The sequence below is a fragment of the Semicossyphus pulcher genome, unplaced genomic scaffold (assembly GCF_022749685.1).
Source record: "Semicossyphus pulcher isolate SPU_LCO1_2020_fin unplaced genomic scaffold, fSemPul1.0.p SCAF_21, whole genome shotgun sequence".
Lineage (NCBI taxonomy): Eukaryota > Metazoa > Chordata > Actinopteri > Labriformes > Labridae > Semicossyphus > Semicossyphus pulcher.
In genome coordinates, this window is record NW_027211695.1 from 2,600,778 (window position 1) to 2,614,224 (window position 13,447).

A 13,447-nucleotide genomic window follows, 5' to 3' on the forward strand; every position below is an offset into this window, starting at 1 on the left:
CAAAACTAATTAGAAACTCGCCTTTTTATGCACCGAATAGTTACCCTTCAGCAAGGCACTAAACCACCCATTCGGTCCATGAGGCATCAGATGGACAACCACCACGTCCTCAGTCACCCATCCAATTACGTATATCTCATTTCCTGCAGCTAATACCCGAGGAATTATTAGAAATGGATGGAGCGATAACCCTGTAATCAAATAGATTAGCGGGCAAGAGTTATAATTACGCTCCAGGCCACACACCAGCTTTTAAGCCGCTCCTCATGTCCTGCAAAGAAACCTAAAACAAGACGTATTGTGCATGGAGCTAATCATAAATCATAAATGTACATAACACCATCCCGTGCAGGCGGCGTGCTGCGGCCGCATCTCATTTCTCAGCCTGCTAGCTTTCCTTAATTAAATGATATGAATGCTTTGTTCGAGCAGCCCAGAGTCAAAGTAGTCCACTGACTTTGAGTGATTCGAGGAGAGGAGCTGGGGACTTATCTGAAATGATTCCAGTGTGTGTGCGTACATGAACAGTCGTCAAAAGCGGAGATGGTCTGCTTTCAAGTGGCCGCCGAAATGTCATTGATTTGATGCACACAGTCGGAGATAACCTTCCCCCGCATGGGAACAGGGTGTAATTATAAGAAGAGTCAAACGCACAGCACGGGATGTGGTCTAATTTCTGTGGAGGCATGAGAGCCTAAATTTTGAGACTAAGTGAAGAAGCATTTTAGGTCAAGATGGATTCTTAAGAGACATGTGTTCTCTCTCTTAACTCTTCTCCTGCTACAGACTGTCCTCAGTCTTCTGTCTCTGTTCTTTCTACCCTTCCCCTTCTTTCTGTCTCTTCCTATTTCTGCCCGGGACGTTAAACCAGGCGGTGCGGACTCATTAAAAGCTCTTATCTCTAGAAGAGTAGGACTCCAAACTAGAACTTTGTGTGAACAAAAAATACATTTTTGCCCCAACTTCAAGGGTTTGGAAGGTAAAGCTTTGTGTCCTCACTGCAAGTTTTAGAGGCCTGAAGACTTTTAAAAGACTGACCCCATTTTTGTTTGAACACCCTCGGCTTGTTTGTAGTGGTCAAATGGAGACTTTTTGATGGGTCTTATCATCCATCTTTTATCTATACAGCTTATCCTGTTAAGGGTTGCGGGGGGCTGGAGCCTATCCCAGCTGTCACTCGGCGATAGGTGGGTACAACCTGGACTCATCACCAGTCAATCACAGGGCTGACACAGAGACAGACAACTTTCACGCTCACATTCACACCTATGGGCAATTAAGAGTCACCAAATACCCAATCTCATAAGCGTCAAATAACCCCTTTTTCTGTGAGCGCGCTCAGAGCCTGGGTAACACAGAAAATTCAGAACCACCTTCGTGATACCCGTTACCCAGCTACAGGAACGCACATTTTTTGGCATTATTTTCGTTAACGAAATTAACACTGACCGGAAAAAAATCACAAGCGGCGCCCAGTTAGTGACGCGTTTTTTCCGTCAGCCAGCAGTGGTTGGTCTGCCAGAGAGGGTAGGCGGAGCTAAGCGGCTGCTTTTCCGCTCTCTGCAAGTGTTGCGAGTAAACAGTAATCTACTATGGCTGAACAAACACAGAAAAGATGGATGACTACAGATACAACTTCAACAAGAAGTGAAAATCCAAAGAAGAAGAAACAAACTCGACGCTCAGATGAAGCAAACAGTCTAAAAAGGAAAATCAAGAGTTACAACCGGAGCCAACCGTGGACGTCACACATGCAACACTGTCACTGTGTGCTCACGCTATTACCGTTTATCAGCCATAGGTGCCGCCAAAGAGTGTGTCCTTACCTTCCTTCAGGACACACTACTTCCTACGTAGTTAAATCCAGTGTTACATATTTCTTTACTCCAACATATTGCTAAAATCAGCAACTTTCCGGTCCTGGGGCAGTTCTCACTTTTGTCCCTTTGCCGGCCACAAATCGTATATTAAGTTTGGATTTACATAATAAAGGATTAAACTTTAAACGGCTGCTAAACGGTCCTTCACTGATCCGTTGGAAACTAGTTGGAATAGAAACTCTTCTACAAAGGTCTTCAGTCTAAGAGAAAGCCAGTATGACAGCGAAGTTGCAGTTCTACAATAGAGGCGATTACGCCGGCTAATTAGAGCGGGCGTCACACACAGACATGTCCTGAAGTTGTCATAAATCATTGTGCAAAATGCTGGAATAACATTGCTGCTCCTTCATGAGCGCGCCGGCTTGGGAACAATGCTTTTTTAGTCTTCACAGCTGAAATGTGTTCTCTATTATGGAGCAGTTGAGAGGAAGAGAGAATTATTGGGGGTCATGAAACTCCAGTAAGAGCTTCTGGAGTTTCTGGTTCCAAGAGAGTGCTGGGAGCCAGAAAACTCAGCACCTGATGAGGTGTTAACATTACAGCCGCTTTGCGTAATGAAGTGGTAAGAACTGAGCTCATGCTTTCTCAGCTCTTTGCGAGATGTTTTCCAGCACGCCGCTTTTGGAGCCTTCTGGGTTATTGATTTATCAGAGGCGCGAGGGAGGGGAAGAAGTGAAGGACAACACTCTGCGGTCTCTCACAGAGAGACGGATGAGCACCCATCGAAAAGGTCATTTGATTTGGGAGCGTGATAAATGTTTTTTTCTGACTGCTCCCTTATCTGCGCTTTCTCATTATTTCATCCTTATTTATTAAGGTCGATGAGATAACATCGTGCTGAGCTTGAAATAGTCTGCGTGAGCTGTGAGGAGAGAGGGGGATGATCTTAAATGAAGTTAAGTTCTGGACGGGGAACTAACGGATCTTTTTCTGGGCTGTAAAATTAAAGAACACGGCTCAGCTGAAGTTTGAACCAACACTTTAGACACTAAACGTAGGGCTCTGACGGGTCAGTTCACCCAAAATACAAAGGTGTAGTTATATTTAGTGGAATCAGCCCTTTAATTACTTCGTCTGTCTTATTAATGAAGAATGAAATTATTCTCTGAAAACATCTCTGTTACAGTTTTTGGGCTATGATGATAAAGACAAAAACAACTGGTTCTGTTGTTGTGTTTACAATTAGTTTTCCTTAAATGTAATGCCCTTAAAGGGCCAGTTCACCAATTTTCAACCTCAGTCCTAGCATGCTGTCATGTGGAGCAATGCCATTATGTTAAAAAAATAATGCAATTTGACTCTGTGCCTTTGGAGGACGCTATCCGCTTCTCCAGTGGGCCCTGGAAAACCTTCGCTATGTAAAACGCGTCATCTGGCGGAGGCCAGGGAGCTCGCTAAACTACATGTCCTCAATCTAGGACGCCCGCCTCTGATGTCATGTCTCGTTCAAAATCGTCAGCTTTTAAATGTAGACTACAGACCCGAAGATTTGTTAGACGATCCACCGGTATATTCTCGTCGTATTTCAGATTCTGTCCCGCTCTGAGCCGTCGCCTGCAGAGAAACGGTCGTATTTCACTCCAGCGTCTCTCGCTCGGCAGTTCATTTCCGACGCAGGGGCGCAATGCATGCTGGGTGTTGTAGGAATGTAGAAACCATGAGCTGTTTGTACAACTTTCTCCACAGCTATGGCGCCAATTTCAAATATTATTGCTTCTATCGATTACAGAGAACACCAGCTTTGACAGACAATTGCTCCTTTAATGAGCTACGACCAAGCTACATTGCTAACTCCTATATCAACTATTTGTGATATTCTGCTGATGTTTTATCGTAGCTGAGAGAAAATCGAATGTGCAGCCTTTGTCAAGTAAACCCCAAAGCTACGAACACATGAAGATGAAGGGAGAAGCAGCTAGACTAAATACCCTGCTAGCTTTAACGTTCCTGGTTATTCAAAATGTTGGTTAGCATTTATGCAGCGCTGAACTCCTTTAAAATGTAATTATTATAATTGTTATGTTTTATTTTCCTTATGTTGGGGCTGCAGTTGTTAGCGCTGTCGCCTAACGACTCTAAAATTGCCCGTAGGTGTGAATGTGAGCATGAAAGGTCGTCCGTGTGTCGGCCCTGTGACTGACTGCCAATCAGTCCAGGTGTTACCCCGCCATTCGCCCTCTATGGCAGCTGGGATAGGCTCCAGCCCCCCTGCGACCCTGAACATGATAAGTGGTATAGATAATGGATGGATGCAGCTGAATAAAATCTAGACGTGGTGATATAACCGTAATCTTACTTGAGTATCTTGAGGGGGATAGAGGTGTCCTTTATGGCAACGATGACCCCGCCGTGGTCCAGGTACAGGATGTGATGTTCCTCCTCGAAAACCTTCAAAGAATTAAAACACGAGAGCAAAACTTTTCAGAAGCCAGACTTTGGAGAAATAGAAAAGAGGACAGATATAACTTTTAATGAGAGCAGGTGAGAAGTGTGGAGAAGGCCAGGAGAGGAACAGCAAAAATAGAGAGGGGGGAAAAAACTAAGCAAGTTGATGTACCTGTTTCCATGTCTTCCCGCAGTCTGAGGTTATGTACATCTCTTCCTTATACTCCACCAGCTTGGAGCCGAGGTTACCTGGAGGACAGGTGAAAATTTCATCAGGCAGGGAGGCCCATGTGAGGCGTGCAGCAACAGATTCAAAGAGAGCGAGGACCACAGAGAGAACAGGTGTGAGGAGACTGGATAGTAGAAAGTCAGGTTGAGGATTTCTCCCTTTGCTTCAATATGTCTTCATATTCTCTTTAACAGAATCTCAAATGTGAAGGGGGAAAAAAAAGCTTTTCTACAGCTGTTTATCAATAAAATAAGACTGTATAAAAAGATGGCCGACATGACGGCTCCCGAAAAGTGAAGCCAAACCCTCTCTATCGCCCCCTGCTGACTGGCTGCAGTATCGCTCATAAAGCCCGCCTCCTCCATGTTAACAGATGGGACAAGTCAAATACAGTTTTCTCCAACATGGTTTCTGTCATTATAGTTAGTTATTATCATGCTGATTTATGCCCAAGTGTTCATTTTTATGACAACTTTTAATTAGTTATTTGTTGCTGTAAAAAGGGGGCGTGGCCTCATGATTGACAGCTGTGTTGACAAATGGGGCTCCTGCAGCGTTCTGTTCCCGAGTAGCAGAGTAGAGGAGGAACGGCAAGAGCAGACGTAACTAACACTAACACTACAGTCATTGAACTTTCCATCAGTGTGAATATCTGCTTCAGACCGACACAAGAAGCTGTTCGGGTGTTAAATACACCGAGGCGCGGGATCTTTTTTTTCGGTAAATTCTGGTGTGTTTTGATCAGGGTAAGTGGCCAAGGCGGCTCCACCCGTCGATCTCTACTGTGCAACTGCGGCTCCAAATGATGTCACCATCGCAGGACGGCAGCGCCTCGTCCATCTTTACATACAGTCATTGATAAAAACATGTATACAACTTATTTCAACACTGTTTCAACTTTCATTTGAAAGCAGTTGAAGCAAAGACATCCTGATGTTTAACCTCTAGTAACACATTGAATCCTACACTTCCCATAATGCAATCTTGCATCTTTCATTGGACCCTCACTGTGTAGTTAATGCCCACAAAGCACACACACACCGTGTTGTAACCCCGGCTCTCAGTTTCTGGGACAAAGCTTGAACCGAAATAACCATGATGTCATTCCAGACCCTTTAAAGGTAGTCATCCCTTTAAATAAACTTATTCTTCTTTAAAAACAATCTTAATTTTATATTTGTGACCTTATGTCTCCAAAATAAAACTTTACATGAATATTCTTGTCCTTTGTTTGTGTTCCTGGCAGCAGTGTGCCTCCGCAGAGAGAAGAAAAGCATGACCTCAATAGCTTTTTTTACCCACGCACAAACAAACACACTGAAGTATTCAATAAGTAAAATCACCGGCGGTTCGGTGGATTCCTCTGTGTGCGTTAGAGTGCTCAGGCATGAAGCGGTGTGGTTTTATACTCCACCAGCGCACAGGCGGAGAGAACACTTGTGTCGGAGCTCTTCTCGGGGTAAGTGGAGGCTTGTCTCTGGAGGAGAGCCACTTTTTAGCTCAGTCATACGGACTGTTTGCATATAATGGAGTTATTGTAGAGGAGGCAGACGCACACGTGTAACACACAAACACTGACACACACACTATTATCAGCTTAAAGTGCCTCTTGTGTCAAAATATTATTTCCATATCTATCTGAAGAAGGCGGCCATTTTTAGGTCAGGTTTTAAACTGGAGTTTTAGTTTACATCGAATCCAGAGGCCTTCACTATGAAACAGGTCTGACACATACCTGCCTGATAATCCAAAAACCAGTCAGAGATAAGTGGTATCAAGAAGGTGGTTATCTTAAAGGACATTTACCGTAAATTTTGGTGTATAAGAAGCTCTTTTAATAAATTTTTTTCATCTCAAAAGCGGGCTGCATCATACGTACCAGTGCGACCAACATACCTGTATAAAATGCTGAAAGGTATTTTACTTTACTTTAACTTGCTGGACTGTTACGCATCTGCTCAAAGATTGCGGGTCAAACGCTTGAGTCAGATTTTCAAGCATGAACTAAAAGAATACTATTTCTGGCGAGCAATATTACATCCGAGCCCTCTTATACTTTATCTGAAGAATATCAGCTTCTGCCATCAAACAGAAGATTTAGAGTCCCACAGACTCGACTGAATCGACTGAGGAACTCTTTTGTCCGTCAACTTATTAAATCAGCGTTTGGGCTCTAAGTAGGCCGCAGGGTTCATGTATGGACCGAGCTCGGGGTGTTGAACGTGACGCGCTACAGCCACTTTGTAATGTCTGATGTGATATATGTTGTAGTATTTCTCTTTGTTATGTTATGTTTTGTTATGTTTGTTAACTATTGTAACTCTGGACGTCATGAGACGCAAGACAAATTTCAGAAAACTCCTACAAAAAATCCAGAATATAGGACGCAGTCTGTTTTTGGGGGGTGTCCCAGAGTGAAAAAAAGGGTTTCTATATCTCTTTATCAATAAAAACAAGTTAGTTATAGTTATTTAAATTTATTTTCATTTAAAAAACATTCAAGTATAGCCTAACAATTGTTTTCACCATGTCAAGTTTGCAATCCTGCTAGCGACCGGTGCTGCAGCTAGCAGCTTACAGTACGTTGATAGTTGTGAGGATGGCGGCTGCACCGGCGATCATGACCCCGCATGTCTGTGTCGAAGCTTCAGCTAGATTATAGCGCCATCTTTAGGTTAAAATACTGTAACACACAATCTGCATTTTATACTGGTATACTGGTTGCACCGGTTTATAGGACACAGCCCACTTTTTAGATGAAATAAATGTATTAAAAGTGCATCTTATACACCAAAGTTTACGGTAAACCTTTGAAAAACACAACATCTCTAAAGCTGTTAATAAATAACCACTAAAGTGTTGACTACATGTTGTCCATGCTTGCTTCGTGTTCATATAGATTTATTTTGTTCAAACTTTATTGAATACTACTTCAATATACGAACACGTGTTTACACTTAGTGGGGGGCTGGACGATCACGTTTGTATAAGTCACCTAGTCGGCTATGAACTCTGGGTAACTACCAAAGGAAAGTCTGCAGATACGTGGACTCACGGAAAGCGCATCATTTGCCGTTGAAAAGTCCACATCAGAGCCCTCACGCACGATTTAGCCGATCAACGTTACCGTAGGCTGAGCTCAACTTCTGCACTGGTAGCTAGCAGGATTGCAAACTCGCCATGGCAAAAGCAGATGGAAGGCTTTAATTTGTGTGTTCTGAATGGGTTTCAAATGAAATCAAATTGTTGAAATAACTTCTATACATGTTTTTTAAAATCTTTTTTCCCTCTGGGATACCCCCCAAGACAGACTGCGTCTTATATGCCGGTGCGACTCTTTCAAGTGTTCATATGGCATGAAGCAAACAGGGAAACATCGTCAGGAGGAAAAGGTCCTGATATCCTGCAGAACCATCAGAATGCATGCAGGTTTAAGGGATGCGATGCATACAGTTTGTGATACTGTGACTGCACGGGTTTGATCGGTGGCATGGCTTTTATCGGCCGCATTAATAACTTTTAAAAGGACGGCACTTTGTTGCTGATATAATCCCAAAACTCTGAAGCTCCTTCTGTAAAGACAGCCAGCTTCATGACACTGACAACTCTGAATAAGGCTCGACATACCTTCCTAACTCGCTTTGCAGAACACCCCTCAGTTCTTTAATAAAAGAGAGCGTTTGAATCTAGTTGTAAAAATGGTGCATTGTAATTTAAAAGTTAATCCTGGTCTGTGCAACACTACATAATGTTTGCAGTAAAAAAGATCCATAAACGTCAGGTGTAGTAGAGAAGGTCACACAGACTCACCAGCTCCCATGATGAGACCTGGAGCAGAGTCTTTGGTGTGCACCGTCCCCGACACGTAGGGGTTGTCTGCCCAGCGCAGGTGGAGGTGGAGGTGACAGTCCGGCTGCAGAACAGAAACATGTAGAGAGAAATTAATGTGAGGATGAAAGTGTCTCCCACCAATGATCCACCATCTGAGAGGATGTTTGACGAACATTTTCAGAGTATCACTTCAGTAAAGTGAACTTAAGGCACCCACTCTGTCCTGTTTAATGAGTCTTACCACACAGAAACCTGATAATCCTGCTGCAAATACAGCTCCGTAATGAGGATTCAGGGCTGTTAATCAAATTTAACACAGCGAAGGGTCTCCAGCAGCAGCTAATGCATTTTAGATGGAAGAAGAAAACGGGACCTAGAGAGAGGAGGAGCAGCTCTTGATCGTGTAGCTTTAAAACTTAACAGGCAGAGCCCAAGAAAATCCATTCTGCAGGAAAATGTAATACTGTCTGTTCTGAATAACATTTAAAGGATCATTTCGGTGTTTTTAATCATGTATTTTAGGGTCTAAATGATAAATAGGTAAAAAAAAAACTTCAAATAGCTTCAAAGTTATCTTCAGGGAAAATGCACCTGGTCAGAGTATGTCTACTGAAAGTGTTTGTTTTTGCCACTGACAGGCTCAGATTGTTGTTCAAAGTGTAGGACGTTACATAAAAGTGACCCATTTACAACGAGAAACAACAGTCACATTGCTGTGACTCAGAGACACTCAAAGACACCAGACTCCATTGACAAAAACAGCATTTTACCACACAGAACACAGGATTTTCGGTCTACTGCCGCCTTGATTTGGTCATTTATTTCTAACATTGTGTTGGATCCGAACTGACCATTCACAACAACAAAGTCGATGAACAGGCCGTCGCACCCTTATGCACGTCGGGTTGTGTTGCACGTCAGGGTGTGTTGCACGTCCGGTTTTGTTGCATGTCGTGGTGTTTCAAGTTAGGGTTTGTTGCACGTCCAGGTTTGTTGCACGTCGGGGTGTGTTAACCATCCAGGTGTGTTGCCCGTCTGGGTTTGTTGCACGTCGGGGTGTGTTGCACGCCCGGGTATGTTGCACGTCGGGGTGTGTTAACCATCCAGGTGTGTTGCCCGTCTGGGTTTGTTGCACGTCGGGGTGTGTTGCACGCCCGGGTATGTTGCACGTCAGAGTGTGTCGCAGGTCGTGCTTGTTGCACGTCGGGGTTTGTTGCACGTCGGGGTTTGTTGCACGTCGGGGTGTGTTGCACATCCGGGTTTGTTGCACGTCGGAGTGTGTTGCATGTTGGAGTTTGTTGTAGGTCGGGTTTGTTGCACTTTGGGGTTTGTTGCACGTCCGGGTGTGTTGCACGTCCGAGTTTGTTGCACGTCGGAGTGTGTTGTAGGTTGGGTTTGTTGCACATCAGGGTTTTTTGCACGTCGGGGTTTGTTGCACGTCCGGGTGTGTTGCACGTCGGAGTGTGCTGCAGGTCGGGTTTGTTGCACGTCCGGATGTGTTGCACGTCAGAGTGTGTTGTAGGTCGGGTTTGTTTCACATCGGGGTTTTTTGCACGTTGGGGTGTGTTGCACGTCCAAGTTTTTTTCACGGTGGGTGTGTTGCACGTCCGGGTGTGTTGCATGGTGTGTTGCATTTTCCCCCAAAGCTTACGTTGCAGCCATTACAAACTGTTTTGCAACTGCCAGGTGAATCTATAGAAGCAATTCTAAAACCTTTAAATCTACCGGGTTTAAATTGAATTAAGCCAGTTTAAAAAGAGCATAACAAGCCTTTAAGTTTGCAGATTATATTGCATTTACAAGCAGGCTCATCACTTATAAATAATGGTTGTATTTCATTAGGATGTTCTTACCCGATCTCTTAACAGCCGTGCTGATCTTATTTAAACAGGAACACTAAATACCTGTTTGGTTTGGTTTACTCAGCACTTTGTCCGACTTAACGATATTAGAAGCAAGTTTAATCATTAATCTGTGATATGCTTCCTTCACAGCGTATGATAAACTGCTTCTGTGCATTCGAGGTCATTACTCTGAGCTGCTCTCTGTCAGGTGTTGAGGTACATTAATGGAGGAAGTTGACAGTGTTTGCCCGATACACGGTCACATTAGAGAGCACTCTGATCTCTGGGTTTGTTTAGCTAGGTGACTTGTAGCGCCGTGTTTGAATTAAGCTCTCACTGTGAACGACAGAGGTGAATCCAGGAGAGACAGTTTTCTCTGCGAGGTCGTTAACGTTGAGGTATGGATGAGGAGGTCAATACCGGAGCAAACAGCTGTGTGTGTATCAAAGATGGTAAACAAGTCTCGAGCTGATGGCCGTGTCTCCCGTCATATCTGTCAGCTGTCAGGAGAGATGGTTCAAATAAAGAATCACACTCCCTCCTGCGCTGTCTCCCCTGAGGGGTGATGTATAGGCATCAGACTGCGGCTGACTCATTGCTCTTCGCCGCCTCGACCCGCAGCGGCAACTTTTGACAAGACGAATGGAGGAGCTAAGCGGGAGCCTCACACACATCCCTCAAAGTGCAACACTCATCCTTCATCCTCTAACTTTGTGTTCATTTTCTGAACAACCTGGTCGACAGGTCCCCAATTTTGACTGATAGTTGTTGGCAAAAGATTGAATCACAGTTTGCAGACAGAAAGTTTCAACACAGTCTCTTGTGTTTGCAGCTTTGGTAGTTCACTTTAAATGTTATAGTCGATCAATAAAAAGTTTGTATTGTATTTTACCAAGTCTTTCAACACATTATCACACCATCCGTGAAATAAACAGAATATATTCTTTAACATGGACCTGAATGTCCCGTTTTTGTGTCAGGATGAATTTCAAACTAACGTATTTCTTGTCTGCAACATGCAACAAAGAAAAGAAAACTGCGTCCCAAGGGCTGCAGCCTTCAAACGCCGTATTTGAAGGCCGGTTGTGTCCCAGAAGCGCATCAAAGGCTGTCCCATTTCGAAGGCTCCTTCAGCAGCCTCCATTTCCCCGGTGAAGGGTGCATCCGATGGATCCTTCGCGGCCCATTGTATCCCGAGATGCATTGCGCCGCAATTCAAACGAGATGGCGGACTTTTAAACGGCCGAGGAATACACTTTAAAACGTCAAAGTTTTTGGTTTCAACTCAATCGAATAGCCAGTGTTACACATGTTTAAGAAAACGAAAGGGCCCTTGAAACAAGTTATCTTTAAAATAAGACGTTAAGTTACGCAACGTTGGTTATGCTAGCGAGTTAGCCCGCTAGCTACCTGTTGCTAGGCGACAGGAGCGGTGTTTGGTGACGCAAAGAAGGCTCGAAGGCAATGAATCGAGCATCCCCCATTAACCGCCTCCTTCGAAGGCTGCAGCCCGTGGATTGGGACACAGCTAATGAGTTCACTGTACTCAAACGACCTCCACAGTCACCAGAACTCAATCCAACAGAGCACCTTTGGGATGTGGTGGAACGGGTTATGCATCATGGATGTCTAGTCGACAATTGCGCGATGCTATCACGTCACTATGGACTGACATCTATGAGGAATGTTTCCAGCACCTTGTTGATTCTATGCCATGAAGAATTAGGTACCTAATAAAGTATATATAGCAAATAATTTAAAGAATACATTACCCCTACGGGCAAAAAAAAGAAACAAAGGCCAGCCTTCATTAAACAAGATAATAAGGACCTCAATCACATATGAGGAGCAACCTTAGGTAATCATCGTGTCACACTGTGGCTCCTCTGAGGTCACACGCCCAGTCTCTCAACTCAGACCGCAGCGCAAATACATAGAAAAACCTGCTTACCGCTTTGCAGCTGACCGGCTTGCCGTTCATGTCGGTGGTGGGCGGGGCCAAGGGTTCCCAGTCTCGACCTTTGTTATAGGTGATGAGAGTCGTCACTTTGCCATCAATCTTCTGATTGGCCAGGAAGACTCCTTTGATTCCACGAACCTGGGACACGAGGTGGATATACAACATCTGGTGTTAAATAGCTGAACGACTCACTTAAAGAGCCTGCGATTAAAATGTTTTAAGATGTGAGAGGGTGTCAGATGTCAGAAAGGGTGCATTGTATGGCTGATGGGTTATTTATCTATTATTTTATGATCCAGTAACAGGAATTTGAACATGGGAGACTGTGCCCTGAACAGTCGGCCATGTTGTGCTACTTGAAAAGGCTGCGAGGAAACCACTGACACAGAAACTACAGGGCTGTAAAAGTTTAATCCTCTGAAATCAATACACACGGCTGTGAGGGGGCGATCGCTTCGGGCTCTGAAGTTGAAACATTAAACAGCAAGACAACGATGGAGACGCAGCAGGCAGACATTTAAACAGAGCCAGGCAGCATGTCAGACAGGTCTCCGTCCGCAGACTCCCCCGGCTCCCTGTGCTGTCTATTATGTAGCACTGATGTTTATAGAGGGAAACAAGGTAATTGTTTAAATCAAAGTACATCAGGCTGCTTGTATTCTCTCTGGACTTTTGCATTCCCTCCTGCTCTTCATCCATCCTCTATGTTCGCCTCTCTATCTACATCAACAGCATGTGATGAGAGTGCAGCCCCGAGCGAGGGATGAGAGAGGAGGAGGAGGAGGAAATTAGTTCTGCAGCGAGGGCCTCCTCTGCCTCCGTGGTCCAACACCGCCAACACTTCCTCTCTCTTTCTACCACTTCCACTTGTTTCACGCCCATTTATCCAGAAACACTCAGAGCTGGCACCGAGATGAACAATAGCCTGACTGCAAGAACGCACAGAGTGAAAGGGAGGAAGACTGGCACCATTTATAATTAGTTTAGCGGAAGGAAACTTTAGCATGTATCTGCATATTTTTGCTGTATAATTGACCGTTAGCTAAACCTCTTCCCCAAACTGTGACGGTCCAATCATAGCTCAGTAACCATAACAGGCTTGTTAAGCTCAAGGGTGTTGCTTTAAAGCTTTTCCAAAACCAACAACTCAAGAAAATTATTTTATTCTGCTTTGATGTAAGCTAAAATGGTTAGCATGACTAGCTAACTATAGTTTAACATCTACTTAGTGTTACTTCCAAACTCAAAACTTCCTTCAAATTGGTTTGTGGACTTATAGTTCACATTACAGAAGCAACAACCGCTCTTTATCAGACTG

The 13,447-nt window shown here is 44.2% G+C and overlaps 1 protein-coding gene across 1 annotated transcript in view; it reads right to left on the reverse strand.

Annotated features, from left to right (window-relative positions):
• The window catches only part of sorcs2 (sortilin-related VPS10 domain containing receptor 2), a 353,714-nt gene that overhangs the window by 20,759 nt on the left and 319,508 nt on the right, over positions 1-13,447 (reverse strand). The window contains exons 10-13 of the mRNA XM_069672327.1: positions 12,121-12,267; positions 8,305-8,407; positions 4,438-4,514; positions 4,177-4,268 (exon numbers count right to left, since the gene is read on the reverse strand). Of these exons, the coding sequence (XP_069528428.1) occupies positions 4,177-4,268; positions 4,438-4,514; positions 8,305-8,407; positions 12,121-12,267 (419 nt within the window). The remainder of the gene's footprint in view (positions 1-4,176; positions 4,269-4,437; positions 4,515-8,304; positions 8,408-12,120; positions 12,268-13,447) is intronic.